The 13,666-nt window shown below is 68.9% G+C and overlaps 1 protein-coding gene across 1 annotated transcript; it reads right to left on the bottom strand.

Moving 5' to 3' along the window:
• Nucleotides 1-5: 5 nt before the first annotated feature.
• Nucleotides 6-13,050, bottom strand: YJEFN3 (YjeF N-terminal domain containing 3). The gene is made up of 6 exons (XM_019498975.2): nt 12,945-13,050; nt 6,458-6,566; nt 3,474-3,584; nt 3,126-3,239; nt 1,414-1,564; nt 6-762 (listed from the first exon to the last, which is right to left on the bottom strand). Exons 1-6 carry the CDS (start codon nt 12,998-13,000, stop codon nt 563-565), a joined length of 741 nt encoding a protein of 246 aa, XP_019354520.1. The 5' UTR covers nt 13,001-13,050; the 3' UTR covers nt 6-562.
• Between the last annotated feature and the right edge of the window lie 616 nt (nt 13,051-13,666).

Below are 13,666 nucleotides of genomic sequence, written 5' to 3'. Positions count from 1 at the left end.
GGGCAGACGGTGCCAGGCCCTCTTTATTTGCGTGTGAGTGACAGCTCGAGCACTCGTGGGCCTGACGGCGTGGTCCCCGGAGGCCGACCCTCTGCAAGCAGGCGGCTCAGCTCCCTCCTGGGGATGGGCACTGCCCTGCCTGCTCGAGAAGGGTGGCCCCCGCCTCTCGGCATCCCACTCCCCACCCTGCCGCCCGGGCACGCCGGACCCCAGCCAGCAAGGTGCCACGGCGGAGAGCGGAGGCGAAGGCATCGGCACCGATTTGAAAAGCTGCCACCGAGCTGCAGGGCCGGGGGTGCCCGGGCAAGTGGCAGCTGCTCCTGTCCTCCCCTCTCCCCCCTGCCCCAGCTCCTCCGGCTACAGCAGCGGGGACTCGCCCCATGGACAGCACCGACCTGCACACACGGTGCGGGGAAATGGGCGGCCTGAGCCGGAGGGCCCTGGGCTGAGCTGGGCTTGGGGAGGGTTGTGCCAGGCCCACGGTGCCGGTGGGTCACGCTGTGAGCTGGGCAGATGCCTGCCTGCCCCTTCTGCGTCCCTGATGCCACCCCGAAGCATCTCCCTAAAGGGAGACCACGCACTCGGTGCCCGGGTACTCGGGCAGGTTGAGCTCGAACTTCTTCTGGACGTCGTAGGGGAGGAAGCGGCCGGCCACGAAGTGGTGCCGGCCCAGGAAGCGGGCGGCGCACAGCTTGGGCGCAGCCAGCGACACCAGCACGTCGGGGCTGATGCCCTCGCTGCTCCCGGACTCGGCGTCCCAGCCTGCGGCAGCAAGAGAGAGGAGGCGTCAGGGAGGAGGGGACGCGCCCGGGGCGCAGCGCGGCTCCTGGCTCCCTGGCCCCGACCCTGCGCGCCCCTGCCTCGCCATGACAAGTCTCTGGGGCTCCAGCCCTGGTGCCAAGCGCCCCGGCGATCGAATGCTGAGCTCTGGCTGGGCTTGCCAGGACCAGGGTGGTGCCCCCAAAATGCGGCTGCTTCTCGGGTGGGACTTGGCAGCTCCGGAGCAACACCTCCAAGGGGGAAGGAGGGAGTGTTTACACCGGGGCCGGGGTGGGTTCCTCCTGTTTGCTCTTCCCGGGGCCGGGGTGGGTTCCTTCGGTGCGCGCTGATGGCAATCCCAGGCCTGGCCCCAGACACCGATGTGTTTTTAAATGACATCATGTCTCGGTTCGGGGAGCGTGTTATTTATTAGCAGTGCCCTGAACGCGTCCTGAGACGGCTACTGTCCCCGGGAGAGGCAAGGGGCAGCAGCTGGTGGCGATGGGGGGACTGGCCCTGGGTGGAGGGCCCTCAAGCCCAGGTGCCAGGGCAAGGAGGGAGGCCTTAACCATGTCAGAGCCAAGTGCCCGTGCTGCTTTCGACCTGCCCCGTCGTGGCAAGGACCTGCCCTTGTGCCCTCCCGGGGGGCCTGACCTGAGGGCACGTCCAGGCTGACGATGGGGATGCGGATCTGCTTCAGGGTGGCCAGGATGCCGGTGTAGGGCTCCTTCATCTCCCCCGGCTCGGCGTCCGCGCCCAGGATGGCGTCGATCACCACGTTGTAGGCATCGTTGATCAACTGGACCTGGAGGGGGCGAGACCCCATCAGCCGCCCCGTACCCCTGCATCCGTCGGAGCCCAGCCCGGCCCCTGGCCCCGCACCCCCAGCGCCACGTGCTGCTCCCCTGGGCACCCCGCGTCGTGGGCTGGGCCGGGAGGGGGGTCCGAATAACCTCCCTCTCCCCACCCCAGGTGCTGGGAGCATTCACCAAGTCCACAGCACAGGTTTTTTTTAAATATATTTCGTATTCCGGGTCAAATTTAGCCAAATCCACTTCGAATTGTCTCGATTTGAGCAGAAGTTCAATTGTTCCAACAACCCCGTCGATGGAGCAGGTGGTGCTGTCCTCCCAAGCCCCGTGCACGGCGCTGCAGCCGGCGAGCATCCTCCACCCCGACCCTCGCCCTGGGACTGCAGATGCTCCCACACCCATTGCCAGGCATCCTACATGCAGCCCCAAGCCCGGAGGTGCCCCCCGATACTACAGGCGAGCATCCTCCATCCCAGACTCTTGAATGTGGGACTTCAGAGACTCCCCGGACCGCATTTTAGCCCACAGGTGCTATTACCAGCCACCTGCCGGCAAACGCAAGCAGTGAGCCGGCAACAGCAGGGACACTCGCATGCCCGTTGCCCCTCGGCACAGCGGGCACAGGGGGAGGCGATGGGAGGACAGCGCATGGTTGTAGCTCATGCACGGCCGGCCAGCAACGGGAAGGGAGCACAAGCTCCCGTCTCGGCCTGCTGGGGTTGTCTTCCAGCGGCCGCCTGCGAGGGCTCTTGCTCCGGCCGGAGGCAGGCCCTGGAGGGGCAGGCGTCTTCTCCCACGGGGAGCTGCAGCCGAAGCAGCTCGTGCCCAGGCCACGCCAGGCAGCGGCTGCAGCAGTGGAGGGCGGCAAGGGTCTGCCCTCGAGGCATGTCTGTCCCGAGCCCTCCGGCCAGCACCACCGGGCTCATTGCTCGCAGCCCGGCGTTTGATCTCCGCCTCGCAGAGTCTCCGCGGGGCGCGGTGCCAGGGCTCGCTCCGACGCTGGGCTCGGGGAACAAAAGGCTTTTCAAGCCCAGGCCACGAGCTGCGGTGCGCCGGAGCCGGCCGGGACAGTGAGCTGAGGTCACATTCCTCCGAGGAAGGCCAAGGTTTCCACCGAAAAGAGAGGAGGGGGTGGCCGGGCCCCGCGGGGTGGCAGCCGCGGTAATGCCTTTTGCAGGGCCGAGCCGATGACGCGCTCGGCTTGGACTGCTTGGAATCCTGCTGCTCGGAGCCGATGCCCGGAAAAAAGCCATCAGCCTTCACACCCCGAGCCCAAATGTAGCCCCCGGTGCCCCCCGCCCGCACCCAGGGGAGTTCGGCCTCCAGGAGCGGCACTGTTTGCAGGCAGAGCACTGCCTGACCCGAGCCCCTGCCCCGCTTCGATGCTGATGCTTGAGCTTGAAACCCCTGCCCCGCGAAGCACCCGAGACCTGCTGAGCCCCGGCCCGGCCCCGGCTCCTGTGGCTGGACGTGAGAGTCCGGACGAGGCCGGTCTCCCCGTGGGGGTGGCAGGGGAGTGAGCTGCGCCCACCCTCCCGCCATGGCACCGCTCACCTCGGTCGGCAGGTAGGACAGGAAGGGGATGTCCATCTTCTCGCACTGGGTGGTGAAGTCCTGGTACTCGGGGGTCGGGGACCGCTTGGGGTAGAAGATGGTCGGCTCGTACTCCTGCAAGTGGGAGGGAGGATGCAGAGCATGGGCCCCCCCAACCCAGCACCCTTCTCCCGCCCGCCCTTGAGCTGCTCCCTGCCGCCGGCCGAAATCCGGACCCGGCTCCAGCTGAGCGGATCGGGCCCCCTTGACCAGGGTGGGTGCCACGGGGCTCAGCGCCGGGCACAGGAAGGGCCCAGAGCGCCACGGCGCCGAGCTGAGCCCGAGCCGGGGGGCGAGGGGGGTACTCACAAAGACCCGCAGGTGCCGGGCGCACACCAAGCCGATGGCGCCGTTCTTCTCTGGTCCGCACACCACCAGCACCGTGGGCTGCTTCCTGGGCAGCGTGGCCAGGGGGAAGGCCTGCGAGCAGACAGAGGGGTCAGGGGCTCCTGTTTGCACACGCGTGTGCTCCGGTCCACTCGGCGAGACCCTGCCAGGCCCCCCCGGGCTCTTCATCCGAAGAGCTGCGCAGTCTGCACGGGGAAGCGTGTCCCCTTCTGCAGTGAAGGTGGCCGTGGCTCAGCACCCGGCAGTCTGGGACGGGACGTGGCACGACGGGGCTGGGGCCGGGGCATCCCCCCCCACCCCCGTGACACCCTGCTGCTCCTGTGCGCTACGGCTGCGGAGGCCCCAGGGCTTGAGGCTGCTTGGCGCCAGCTGCACGGCAGCGACCTGGGAGACCGGCGCCCTGGGAAGCCACCCCCTGCCCCCATGCACTGCCACGGGGGGCTCTGCTTGAGCCCTAAGGCGTGGCACGTGCCACCTGCTGCCCCCGGCCTGGGGCGGGTGCGTGGCTCCGGGGCGCCTGGAGCAGGGCACGGGTCCCTACGGCGCCTGGGCGCAGGCGGCCGGGACATGCTGGCAGGAGCCGGCGCCTCCCCGCGCTCGGCATCCTCTTCCCAGAAGGGTTTCGGTGCCCTCGAGCGGGGCTGGAAGCACCGAGGCCGCCCCAAGCACGGAGGCACGGCCAAGTCCTCGCTACAAAGCCACCTTTGAGACCGGCTGGGCCTGTGTTTGCAGAGCCCGGGCCAGGCAGAGCCGCGCTCGCTCGCTGGCTCTCCTCCCCGTGCGCGGGGCCAGCGGTGCGAGGAGCTCCCCGCACGGCAGCAGTGGGACCCCGGTGCGGTAAAGGGGTCCTCGGCGCAGCTCGGGGCTCCCCGGGGAGGTCTGTCGGGCTTCTCCTCCTGCACATGACACTCCCTGACCTTGGGCATCCCGCACGTCCAGCCCCTAGCACGCCGGCCCCGGGCTTGAGGCCACAAAAACACAAGCTGAGCCACGCAAGGGGTGGGACGCCACGCCCAAGGGCTCACCGTCTCCTGCCCTTGATGCGACCCAAAGGCTTTGAGATCCCGAGTCGCTCGGTGAGGGATGGGCTTGAACTGTTGCCGCGACTGCAAGCTTTCTGCTCCGTCTGTACAGCTCCGAGCGCCATGGGGCTCGGGTTCAACGAGGCTAGACCCGGGCGCGTGCCAGCACAGAGGCAGGGTGCAGCTGAGGATGTCCCTCCCCGGCTCCACCTCTGCGGCCCTGCTCCAGGAACGTGCCCCAAGCCCCACGGCGCATCTGCTGCCAGGAGAGGGGAGCACGTCTGCACCCCGGTGCTTGGGGGCTGGCGGATGGACCCTTGCTCCGCTTGGCCCTTCGGCCGGCCCCGGCTCCCCGTCCCGGGCGGGACGCAGGCAGCAGCTGTCCCTAGAGTTACCACCCCGAGATCGGGAAAGACTGGGCTGCGCTCGGGCCCCGCGTGCTGCTCCCCAAACGTCTGCTTTGTGGCTCAGGAAAGGCTCCCGCGTCCCGAGAGCAACGGGCCCGGGTTTGGCTCTTGCCTTCCTGCCGAGGGAGGGGGACGGCTTTGCAACAGCCTCTGGAGGAGAGACCCCGCAGCGCCGTCCTGCCAGGGGTCTCTCCCAAAGGGGGTTTTATTGGTACCAAGTTTCAGGTCTGCGGGAACGCGCCGAGGCCGCGGTCTCGGGGCCAGCGCCCAGCTCCGAGGCCAAAGCAGTTAACCTGGCAGCTCTTCAGTCGGTGCGATCCTGAGGCGAGCGGCTTGGAAACGGGCTGCGTTTTCCAGCTCTTGTGCAGAGAAGACAATGCCCTGCTCTGCCTCCCTGCCGGCGCTTGCCATTATCGCCTAGTCCTGCCCCAGCCCGAGACGCTGTCGGAGCCGCCCGGCTCGGCGCTGGCATTTACTTATTGTCGGCTACTGGACAAGCGCGGTGTGCGCCAGCTCGCCGAGAGGTCGCAGGGCCGGAGGGAGGCTGCGATGCAGCGGTGCGAGGCTCGCCCGCCCGCCCGCCCGGGGCCCGGCGCACGGCTGGATAGGGCGCCTGGCACGGGGCTGGCGAGCCCGGCGGTGACCGACCCTCCGAGGCCTTAGCCGGGGGCGCGATGACGGCCGGGGAGCCGGGCTCTGTTGTGGGAGCCGAAGCCTATTTTTAAAGTGGTTTGGTCCCCGGCCAAGGCTTGGAGGGAACCGGCCTCCGGACTTCCCAAACCGGAGTGGAAGCTGATGCTAATTGAGAGCTCGGTTTCCTGCAGAGAAGCTGTTCTGCAGCCTGGGCCGGCCGGGGCGCCTGCTTCCAGGGTGGGTCCCATCCTGGCTCCATCGGTGCCGCCCGGGACGCATCCTGCACGCGCCGCAGGGGGCTCTGGGCCGCCCTGCCCCGCATGCGACTGCTGCTGCCGGCCGAAGCTGCCTGCGGGGCGGTGGAGCCGGCTCGGCCAGGGGCCAGGCGCAGCCGCGGCGAGGGTGCCCTGCCGTTTCTCCGCGAGAGCCGGGAGACGGGGCCTCACCCGCCCGCCCGCGTGGCTCGGGAACCTGGAGACGGCTGTTCACACCTGGCCCGGAGGCAGGCCGCACCCCAGAGCTGGGCGCGCGTTGGGGGCTGGAGAAGCGACGTGTCTGTCGCCTGCGCACGGGGCTGCCACGGGCGGATGGCGCTGTGTCGACGCAAGTCCGTCGCAGCCGGGCCGCGCGGCGTGCAGGATCCAGGTGCTGCAGCCGGCGACTGAGCCGTGGGCCTTGACTCTTCTCCGCGGCGGCTTTGCAACCGCCCGCTGGGGCAGCCGGGAGGGGGACAGGCCTGCGCCCGGGTTCAGGCCGGTTCGACCCCCTGGTCTGGTCTTGCTCTGCCCTGTTCCTGTTGCAGCGGGAGTGCGTGCCCATTGCAGGGGCCCTGCCCGGCACTGGCACCCACTCCCGCGTGCACCCAGCCCCGTCCCGCTCTTACCTTGGTCACGGCCAGGGCGCAGGCATGGCCCCAGATCTCGATCAGCTGTTGCCGGCCGAAGCGGTAATCCTCCAGCAGCTCCTTCTCCAGCGCCTCGGCCTCCTCCCGGCTGCAAAGCAAGAGGCAGAGGCTCAGGGCGGTGCGCGGGCGCCCGCTCTCCCGCGCCCCGGCCAGCACAAGGGTCCCCTGAGCCTGTGCAGCCTGCCGGGGGGAGCGCTGGGGTCCCACCTGCCGTCGGCCCCAAAACCCCCGGCAAAGAAGCTCTTGCAGGCTCCACGGGGAGCCTCCGACAACTCGCCTCCAGCCCCGCGGCCTTTGGCCCCCCAGGCACCGGGGAGCTGGTGGGGGAAGCGGGTGGCTCTGTGGGGGTGCGTGTCCACGGCCCCCCGCCCTGCTGCTCCAGACCCCCGAGACCGGCAGGGGCCTGACGGGCCCCCTCGCCCCACCGTCAGGTCGGGACGCTGAGGCTGGCGGGATCCAGCAGCGCCGGCGTGGCAGGAAGACGAGCACCTGCGCGATGCCAGCCCCCCGGTGCACGTCCTGGGTGCCGAGGACGCCAGGCTTGGAGTCCAGGGAAGCGGCGCGAGGAGCAGAGCCGCCGTGTCCAGGGCCGTCGCTGGAGCAGATGGTCGCAGGTGGGTGATCCCCGTCGTGGGCACGTCCTGGACCCCGCGCTGCCCCGTGGGCTGGGCCTGAGCCCGGCGAGGAGCAGGGGCCCTGGTGTGGTCCCCGTAGCCCCCTCCCCAAGCTCTGGCTGGGTGTCCGGAGACCGGCTGCGGGCGGCTTGACGTGGGGCCGGGGTTATGGTGCCCGCTGGGGTCGGGTCGGAGTCACTCCGGGGTTTTGTCCGTGTGCAGGGGACGCGTGTTCCCAGCACTGCCTGCAGCATGGGCGCCCGGACTCGGGGGGCTCCCACCATCCGGGCGTGGGACGTCCCGGAGCCAGGGGCTTTCCCGATCCTCTGGTGCCCTCTAGCGAATCCCAGCCCGGGTCCTGCCCCGAAACCCAGGCAGGGAGGGACCGGCGCAGCACGAGGCAGGAGACCGAGGCCGTGAGCTCTGTCCCGGGTCAGGGCCTGCAGCCGGCCCAGGACACCGTCCAGCCGGCCCTGCTTGACCTCGCTGGGTCTCGGTGCGTCCTCAGCCCTGGGGCGCGCGTCCCGGGACGGCTCCAGGGGACGTGGAGCCATCCTCTCCCACCGGCTGCCTCGTCTGCTGGGCTGGGACGCTCTGGAGCTCCTGCCCCAGCCGTACAGCGCCGGGCACGGCCACGTCCCGTCCCAGGCGTGTGCCTGGCTGGCTGGGGCGAGCTCTTGTGCCCGGTTGGGCCTGAGCTGCCCCGGCCCCAGGGGGCAGGGACGGGCAGGCGTGATGCCAGGTGCTGTTACACGCTTGTTTGTGCAGGGAACTATTCTTTCTTGTGCAGGGTCCTGAGATTGCCGGAGCCTCCTCCTGTGCAAGCGGCCGCGGGGAAGCAAACGCGGCCGCACAGGCCCCATCGCAGCGGCACCAGTGCCCGCCGGACCCACGGGTGGCAGCGCCAGGTGGGTCCGCGCCCGTGGCCGCGGGGCTCTCCCGGGCTGCGCCGGGCTCCGGGGGCCGACGGCGACTTGGCTTCTTCTCCTCGCTTTTTAGCCGGTGCCAAGACGGAGCCGAGAGCAGCAATTAGTGTTCCCGCCCCTGCCATTACCACCAGCTGCGTTGGCGCGCTCTCCCTCCCCGCACACAGCGCCCATTACCGCCCGGCTTGGCGCCAACAAAGTTTTCAACTTCTCGGCCAAGAGGACTGTTTCCGTTGGCTTGTGCTGCCCAGCGGCGCGGGGGTCGTCCTTGCTCGCCCCGGCGGCACCGGGAGATGGCACTTGGTGGACCGGACGCAGACCTTCCCGGCGCGACCGCTCCTCTCCTGCCCCGCGCGTGCTGCTTAGCAGGGCAAGGGTTAGCAGTAATGGCCCCTCGCCGCCACCATTAGGGTTCAGAGTGAACAGGCCCAAAAGACAAGGGGAGCGGGTTAAAGGTCTGCTTCTCTTTCCCTCCAGCCCGGCGTGCGCCTCCGACAAGCCTCCGGGGAGACACGAGGGCCAAGGCAGCTGCAGCCACCGCCGCTCCCCATCCGCCGCCCGGCTGGAGGAGGCAGGAAACAAGATTGCAGCGGGCTGCGGGCTGGCAGCAACCAGCGGGGCCGTGTGCCACGGCAAGGGGGAGGCCGTGCCCTGCGGGCACCCACCTGCCGCGCTCTGGGCAGGCACACGGACAGCCCCTCTCCCCTCCCTTGTCCCAGGTCTGTGCCCAGCAGCCAGCCCGCGTGGCCGTGTCCTCCCAGGGCGGCCAGCGACCAGGCCTGCCCGCCAGGCGATGTGTGCACGGAGCAGGGCAGGAGGGAAAGGGGGATTGTCCCCCCCCTGGGGCAGGGAGGGGAACCAGGTGCCCAGGGCCGGCACCACCTCCCTGCTGGGCGTCCCGGGGGCCCGGCCCCTCGCCGCAGGCCCCAGCAGCACCCTGTGCTGCGCGCTGGAGGGGGCGCCACGGCCCAGACGTGGCTCCGCTAATCGAGAGCCATTGTGGGTTTTGAGGCTGTCAGTTCGAGAACTCCCACTACCGGTTGCTGTGGCAACTGGCACAAAGGATATGGTAATGGGCTAGCTGCGCTCTCGGGTCACTCTTTGTAGGGAGATGCCTGCGCTCCGCGCGCCTGCGTGCACGCTGTGCGTGGCTCTGTGTGTGCACGCTACAGGGATACAGGTTGCAGCCTGGAGATGGGCACACGTGCCTGAAAGCTTGCAAATAAAGACTTTTTTTGCTGCAAATATCTAGTGGGTCTAATAAAAGAGACCACCTCGACCGCGAGTGCTGAATATACGCTGTGCAGAGCTTTGTGTGTGTGTGGGGGGGGTGTGCATGCACGCGTCTACATGCATGCACTATACATAACTGTGTGTCTGTGCATGGCTTCATGCCGGGCGTTGCTAAGCATGGCTGTGTGTGTATATGTGTGTCTGATGCATGGCATGTACATGCATGGCTTGCATGTGTGTATTTATGCATGTATGCTATGCCCGGCTTTGTGTGCACGCACGTGTGTATGCTATGCCTGGTGTGTGTGCACGCGTTTGTCTGTATGCTACATATATATGGCTTTGTGTGTGTATGTGTGTGTAGGCTGTGCACAGCCTGTGTGCGTGTGTGTATGCTTCGTGTGTGCACATATATGCTATGCATGGTGTTTTGTATGTGTGCATATGTGTACGTGTGTGCACTATGCAGGGTGAGTGCACTATGCATGGCTGTGTTCAGGTGTGTATGCTATGCGTGGCATGTGTGTGTGTGCCCATGTGCATGCGAGGCAGGGCACGTGCATGTGTATGCCATGCGGGGCATATGCTATTCCTTCACTAAGTGTGGCTTTGTTGGTGTGAGAGCGTTTGCATGTGTTCCTGCAAGTAGGGGTGCCGGTGTCTGTGTGCACGATGCGTTTCCTTGTGCGCACACGTGTGTTCTTGCAAGGAGGGCTGCGTGGTGGTGCACGTACGGGTGGGCACACGTGCCTGCACGGCTCCTGGGGAGAGTCATCATCACCGTCAGCAAGAAGACGATCCCTCAACCGTCCCCCGCTCTCCCAAGGGCCCTCCCAGGCCCCCGCACGCAGCCTGGCAGGGACGAGGCCTCCTCCAGCGGCGTCGCCCGCTTGTGCCCGTCTCTGCTCCTGGGCTGCGTGGCTGGATGCTGCCCTGAGGCCTGATGCGGCCCAGAGATGCTCTGCCCTGGCCTGGGGGTGGACGGGGAGGGGAGGCGGGCACCACGTGGGGTCCCTGCCCCCCCAGCCCCCGAGGGACCATCAGCAGCTGGTCCAGGCTGCCTCCATGGAGACCTGGGATGCAGTTGCTACGGCAACAGTGGCTGCTATGGTGCCAAACCCTCCTCCCAGCCCCAGGACTCCAGGGCCTGGGGATCGGGCCCTTGCAGCGGTGGCGGTGGCACGGACCCCCTGCCAGGCTGGACGCGGTCTCCCCAGGCTGGTGCCAGGCGCGTAGCGGGGCCCCGGGCTCGGAGCAGCCGAAGCACGGTGTTGGGGGGGGGGGCACCTGTTTGCCCCGAGTCTCCCATGCCCTCCCCCTCCAAGCAGGGTGGTGGGGGGAGAGGGGGCATTCACAGCCCGACCTGCCTAAGGGGGGGCAGCTGCATGAACAGGGGCACGGTGGAGCTGGGGGCTTCGCCGTGGGAACCTGCCCCAGGCCCAGCCGCGCTGCCCGTGTCCTGCTCCCCTCCGCCCCGTGGCCAAGACGCCGGGCACTGCTGCCCCCCAGCTATTGCCTACAAGGCCCCCCCGCCCTGGCGGCACCACCCAGCAGGTGCCTCGGTGGCGCGTCCCAGCTGCGTGTGCCCGGGCGCCCGCCCGTCGCTGCCATCCATCTTCTCCCAATTGCTTTTTAATTCTGTAATTACAGCTAAACGCGCGGCAATTAGCTGCAAAGCTGCACGGCCGCCATCTGCCAGTGGGCGCGGGGCTGCCAAGGGCACATGAGCGCCCCCCCCCCCCCCTTCAAGCCCTCCCACTCGCCCCCACCCCCCCAATGCACAAAGGCACAACCATGGGGCACTGTCATGGTGGGGGTTGAGTGGGGGCTTCTGGGGCACAGTGCTGCCCCCCCCCCCAGACACTGGGACAAGGGCCATGGGGGGGGGGGTGACACTGGTTTGCCTGGGGAAAGGGTGGGGGGCGCAGGGGAAGCGGGTGCTCAAGGAGCCAGGTCATCCCAGCACTTGCCCCGATAAGGAGGGTGTTCGGGGGGGGGGGGCAGAAATTTGCCCCTGGTTACACCGATGCAAATGTGTGGGGGTATTTGGGGAAGTGTCTGGCTCAGTTGCTGGGGGGCTGGAGGCTGCTGCTCTCCCAAACCCCGGTGTGTACACACACACACACACACACACACACACTGTCTATGAGCACATGGGTTGGGGGGGTCTTTGTGATCCCTGTCTGCCCCCCACCAAGGGCAGGGGGCACTGTGTGGGGGGTTGCCCCAGGTTTTGGGGGGGTCCCGGCTCAGTGAGCATTGCTGGGGGGGGCACTGCCGCCTTCCTGCTGTGCCCATACAGGTCACACCTAGACCCCCCCCCCCCCCCCCCACTGGGGGTTGGAGGTTGGGAGCCGCGGTGCCAGGGTACATGGGGATGGGGTACAATTGGGGGGGGCGGGGGGGGTCTAGCTCAGGTGCTGGGGATCCACCAGCTGCCTCCCTGCCCCCTGTGCGGGGCAGCGCTGCCTCCTGCCACAGCCGTGGTGCCAGGCCTGGTGCAGAGCCGTGCAAGGCGGCTGCTCCGTGGCCGTGCCGCATGGCTGCCTCCACGCGCCTGTGAGAAACCCTTGTGCCCGGGGCCCCCCCAGCTCACACTTGGGGCCTGCCACAGCCCCCGGCCTTCACCGTGGGCAACCCGGGCGGCGTGGAGTGGGCTCCAGCCGCTGTCCTGCCCCGCCAGCGGGCACAGCCGGCACCCAACACAGACACAAGGGAGAGCGCAGAGCTGGGCCTGGGCACTTGGGCACCTGGATCCTCACACCCGCAGGGCATGCGTGCGCGCACACTCACGCTCTGCGCGTCTGGGTGTGCACGTGCATGTGTGTGCATGATTGCACGTGTGGCTCTTTCCCCCTGCCCCCATACAGGTGCCTCTCAGAGGAGTGGGGCAGGGGCAGCTCACACCCCGCAGGAATGCCCCACACCCCGCTCTTTGCCCCCTCCAGGCGGGGGCAGGCCGGAGCCCGCTGCTGCCAGCGCCCCGGGAACACGACGGGTTACAGAATCTCTGCCCGAAGTTGCTGGGGTCTGCCCCCCCCCCCCCCCACGGGGTCCACGCTCCTGCGTCTGCTGCAGCTCCGGGGGCCACGGCCCTGCCCTGGGTGCCCGGGCGCACCGGGCGCTGGAGCTGCCACCTCCTCTGCCCCGCACCGCCGTGCAGATGGGTGCTGCAGGAAGGCTCTGCCCTGCTCGCCCCCCCGGGACATCAGTGCCAGCTAAAAATAGCCCCGTGCAGTCCCAGGGGCCCCGAGCAGCTCCGTGCGCCGGGGCAGGGGCAGGAGGCACAGGGCTGCCCCCTGTCGGCAGGGCAGCGTGCACGGGAGGGGCAGACGGAGCTGGACATGCAGGAGGAGGTGTTGGGGGCTCCGAGCAGACCCGTGGTCCCCGGGCAGGGTGGGGGCGAGGCTGCCTGCATGGCCCTGGCGGCGGGGTGCAGCAGCAGGGCAGGGTCCCGGCTCCCTCCCGTTACCCCGAGCCCCGCCACAGGTGCCCCAGGGCTCCGGTGCCCACGGGGGCGCGGTGCTGCCCGTGCCCAGCGCCACGCCCGCACCCTGGCACCTGTGCATGCAAGGGGGGGGTCTCAGCACGAAGGACACCCAGGCGCCAGCACTGCCCAAACTTTCCCACCCCTGCAGCTCCGTGCCCGGTGCCAGCCCATCCCGGGCACCCCGTGCCCAGCGCCTTGCTCACCTGAGGTACCTGAGCTGGGCCAGCGGCTCCCCGCTCGGGTTGCCCGGGCAGCTCATCCTGCCTGGGGGGTGCGGGCGGCCTCCCTGCGCGGCCGCCTCCCGGCTGGTCCCCGGCGGCTCTGAGCGCGCGGCCGCCTGGCAGGAGCGCCTGGCAGGCACCGGAGCCAGTCAGGAGCGAGCAGCCGTGCAGGGAAAGGGGGGCGCTTGGGTGGGGAATCGGGTTAACCCGTCGCAGCCTGCAGTGCCAGCCAGCGGCCGCCGCGGCCTGCAGTGCCAGGGGCTGAAGGCTGGGCACGCCCCGGGCATCATCTCCCCCGGAGGGGCTTGAGGGGTCGCAGCGCCACGACGCTCCCGGGGCAGGCTGAGACGTGCTGCCTCGGCGGCGGTGAGGGCAGGGGAGATGGTGGGGTGCCCCCAGCGTCCGGTGCCCTCATGCTTCGCCGTGCCCCTTGTAGACAGCGGCTGGCCCTCGCAGCCTTCGGGCTGGGGCAGGCACGTGGGTGTTTCAGGGCCCTGCTCGGCTCCGTCTGAGACTGCTGCAGCGGGCCTGGGGCGTGCAAGGGGGCAGGGGTGCAACCCTTCTCCTTGCACATGCATCCTCTATGCTGCCCGTTCATGCCCCGCAGCTTGGCATTGCCAGGGTGGAGCATGCCTGTGGTTTGCCACGGGCAGGGGGACACCGCGCCTCTCCTGGGCCCCCGCAGCCACGCCAGCTGCCAGCAA

This window comes from Alligator mississippiensis, chromosome 16, assembly GCF_030867095.1.
Source record: "Alligator mississippiensis isolate rAllMis1 chromosome 16, rAllMis1, whole genome shotgun sequence".
In the NCBI taxonomy this organism is placed as follows: Eukaryota; Metazoa; Chordata; order Crocodylia; family Alligatoridae; genus Alligator; species Alligator mississippiensis.
The sequence above is the reverse complement of the archived record's forward strand: the minus strand, read 5'-3'. Positions and strand labels throughout refer to the sequence as shown.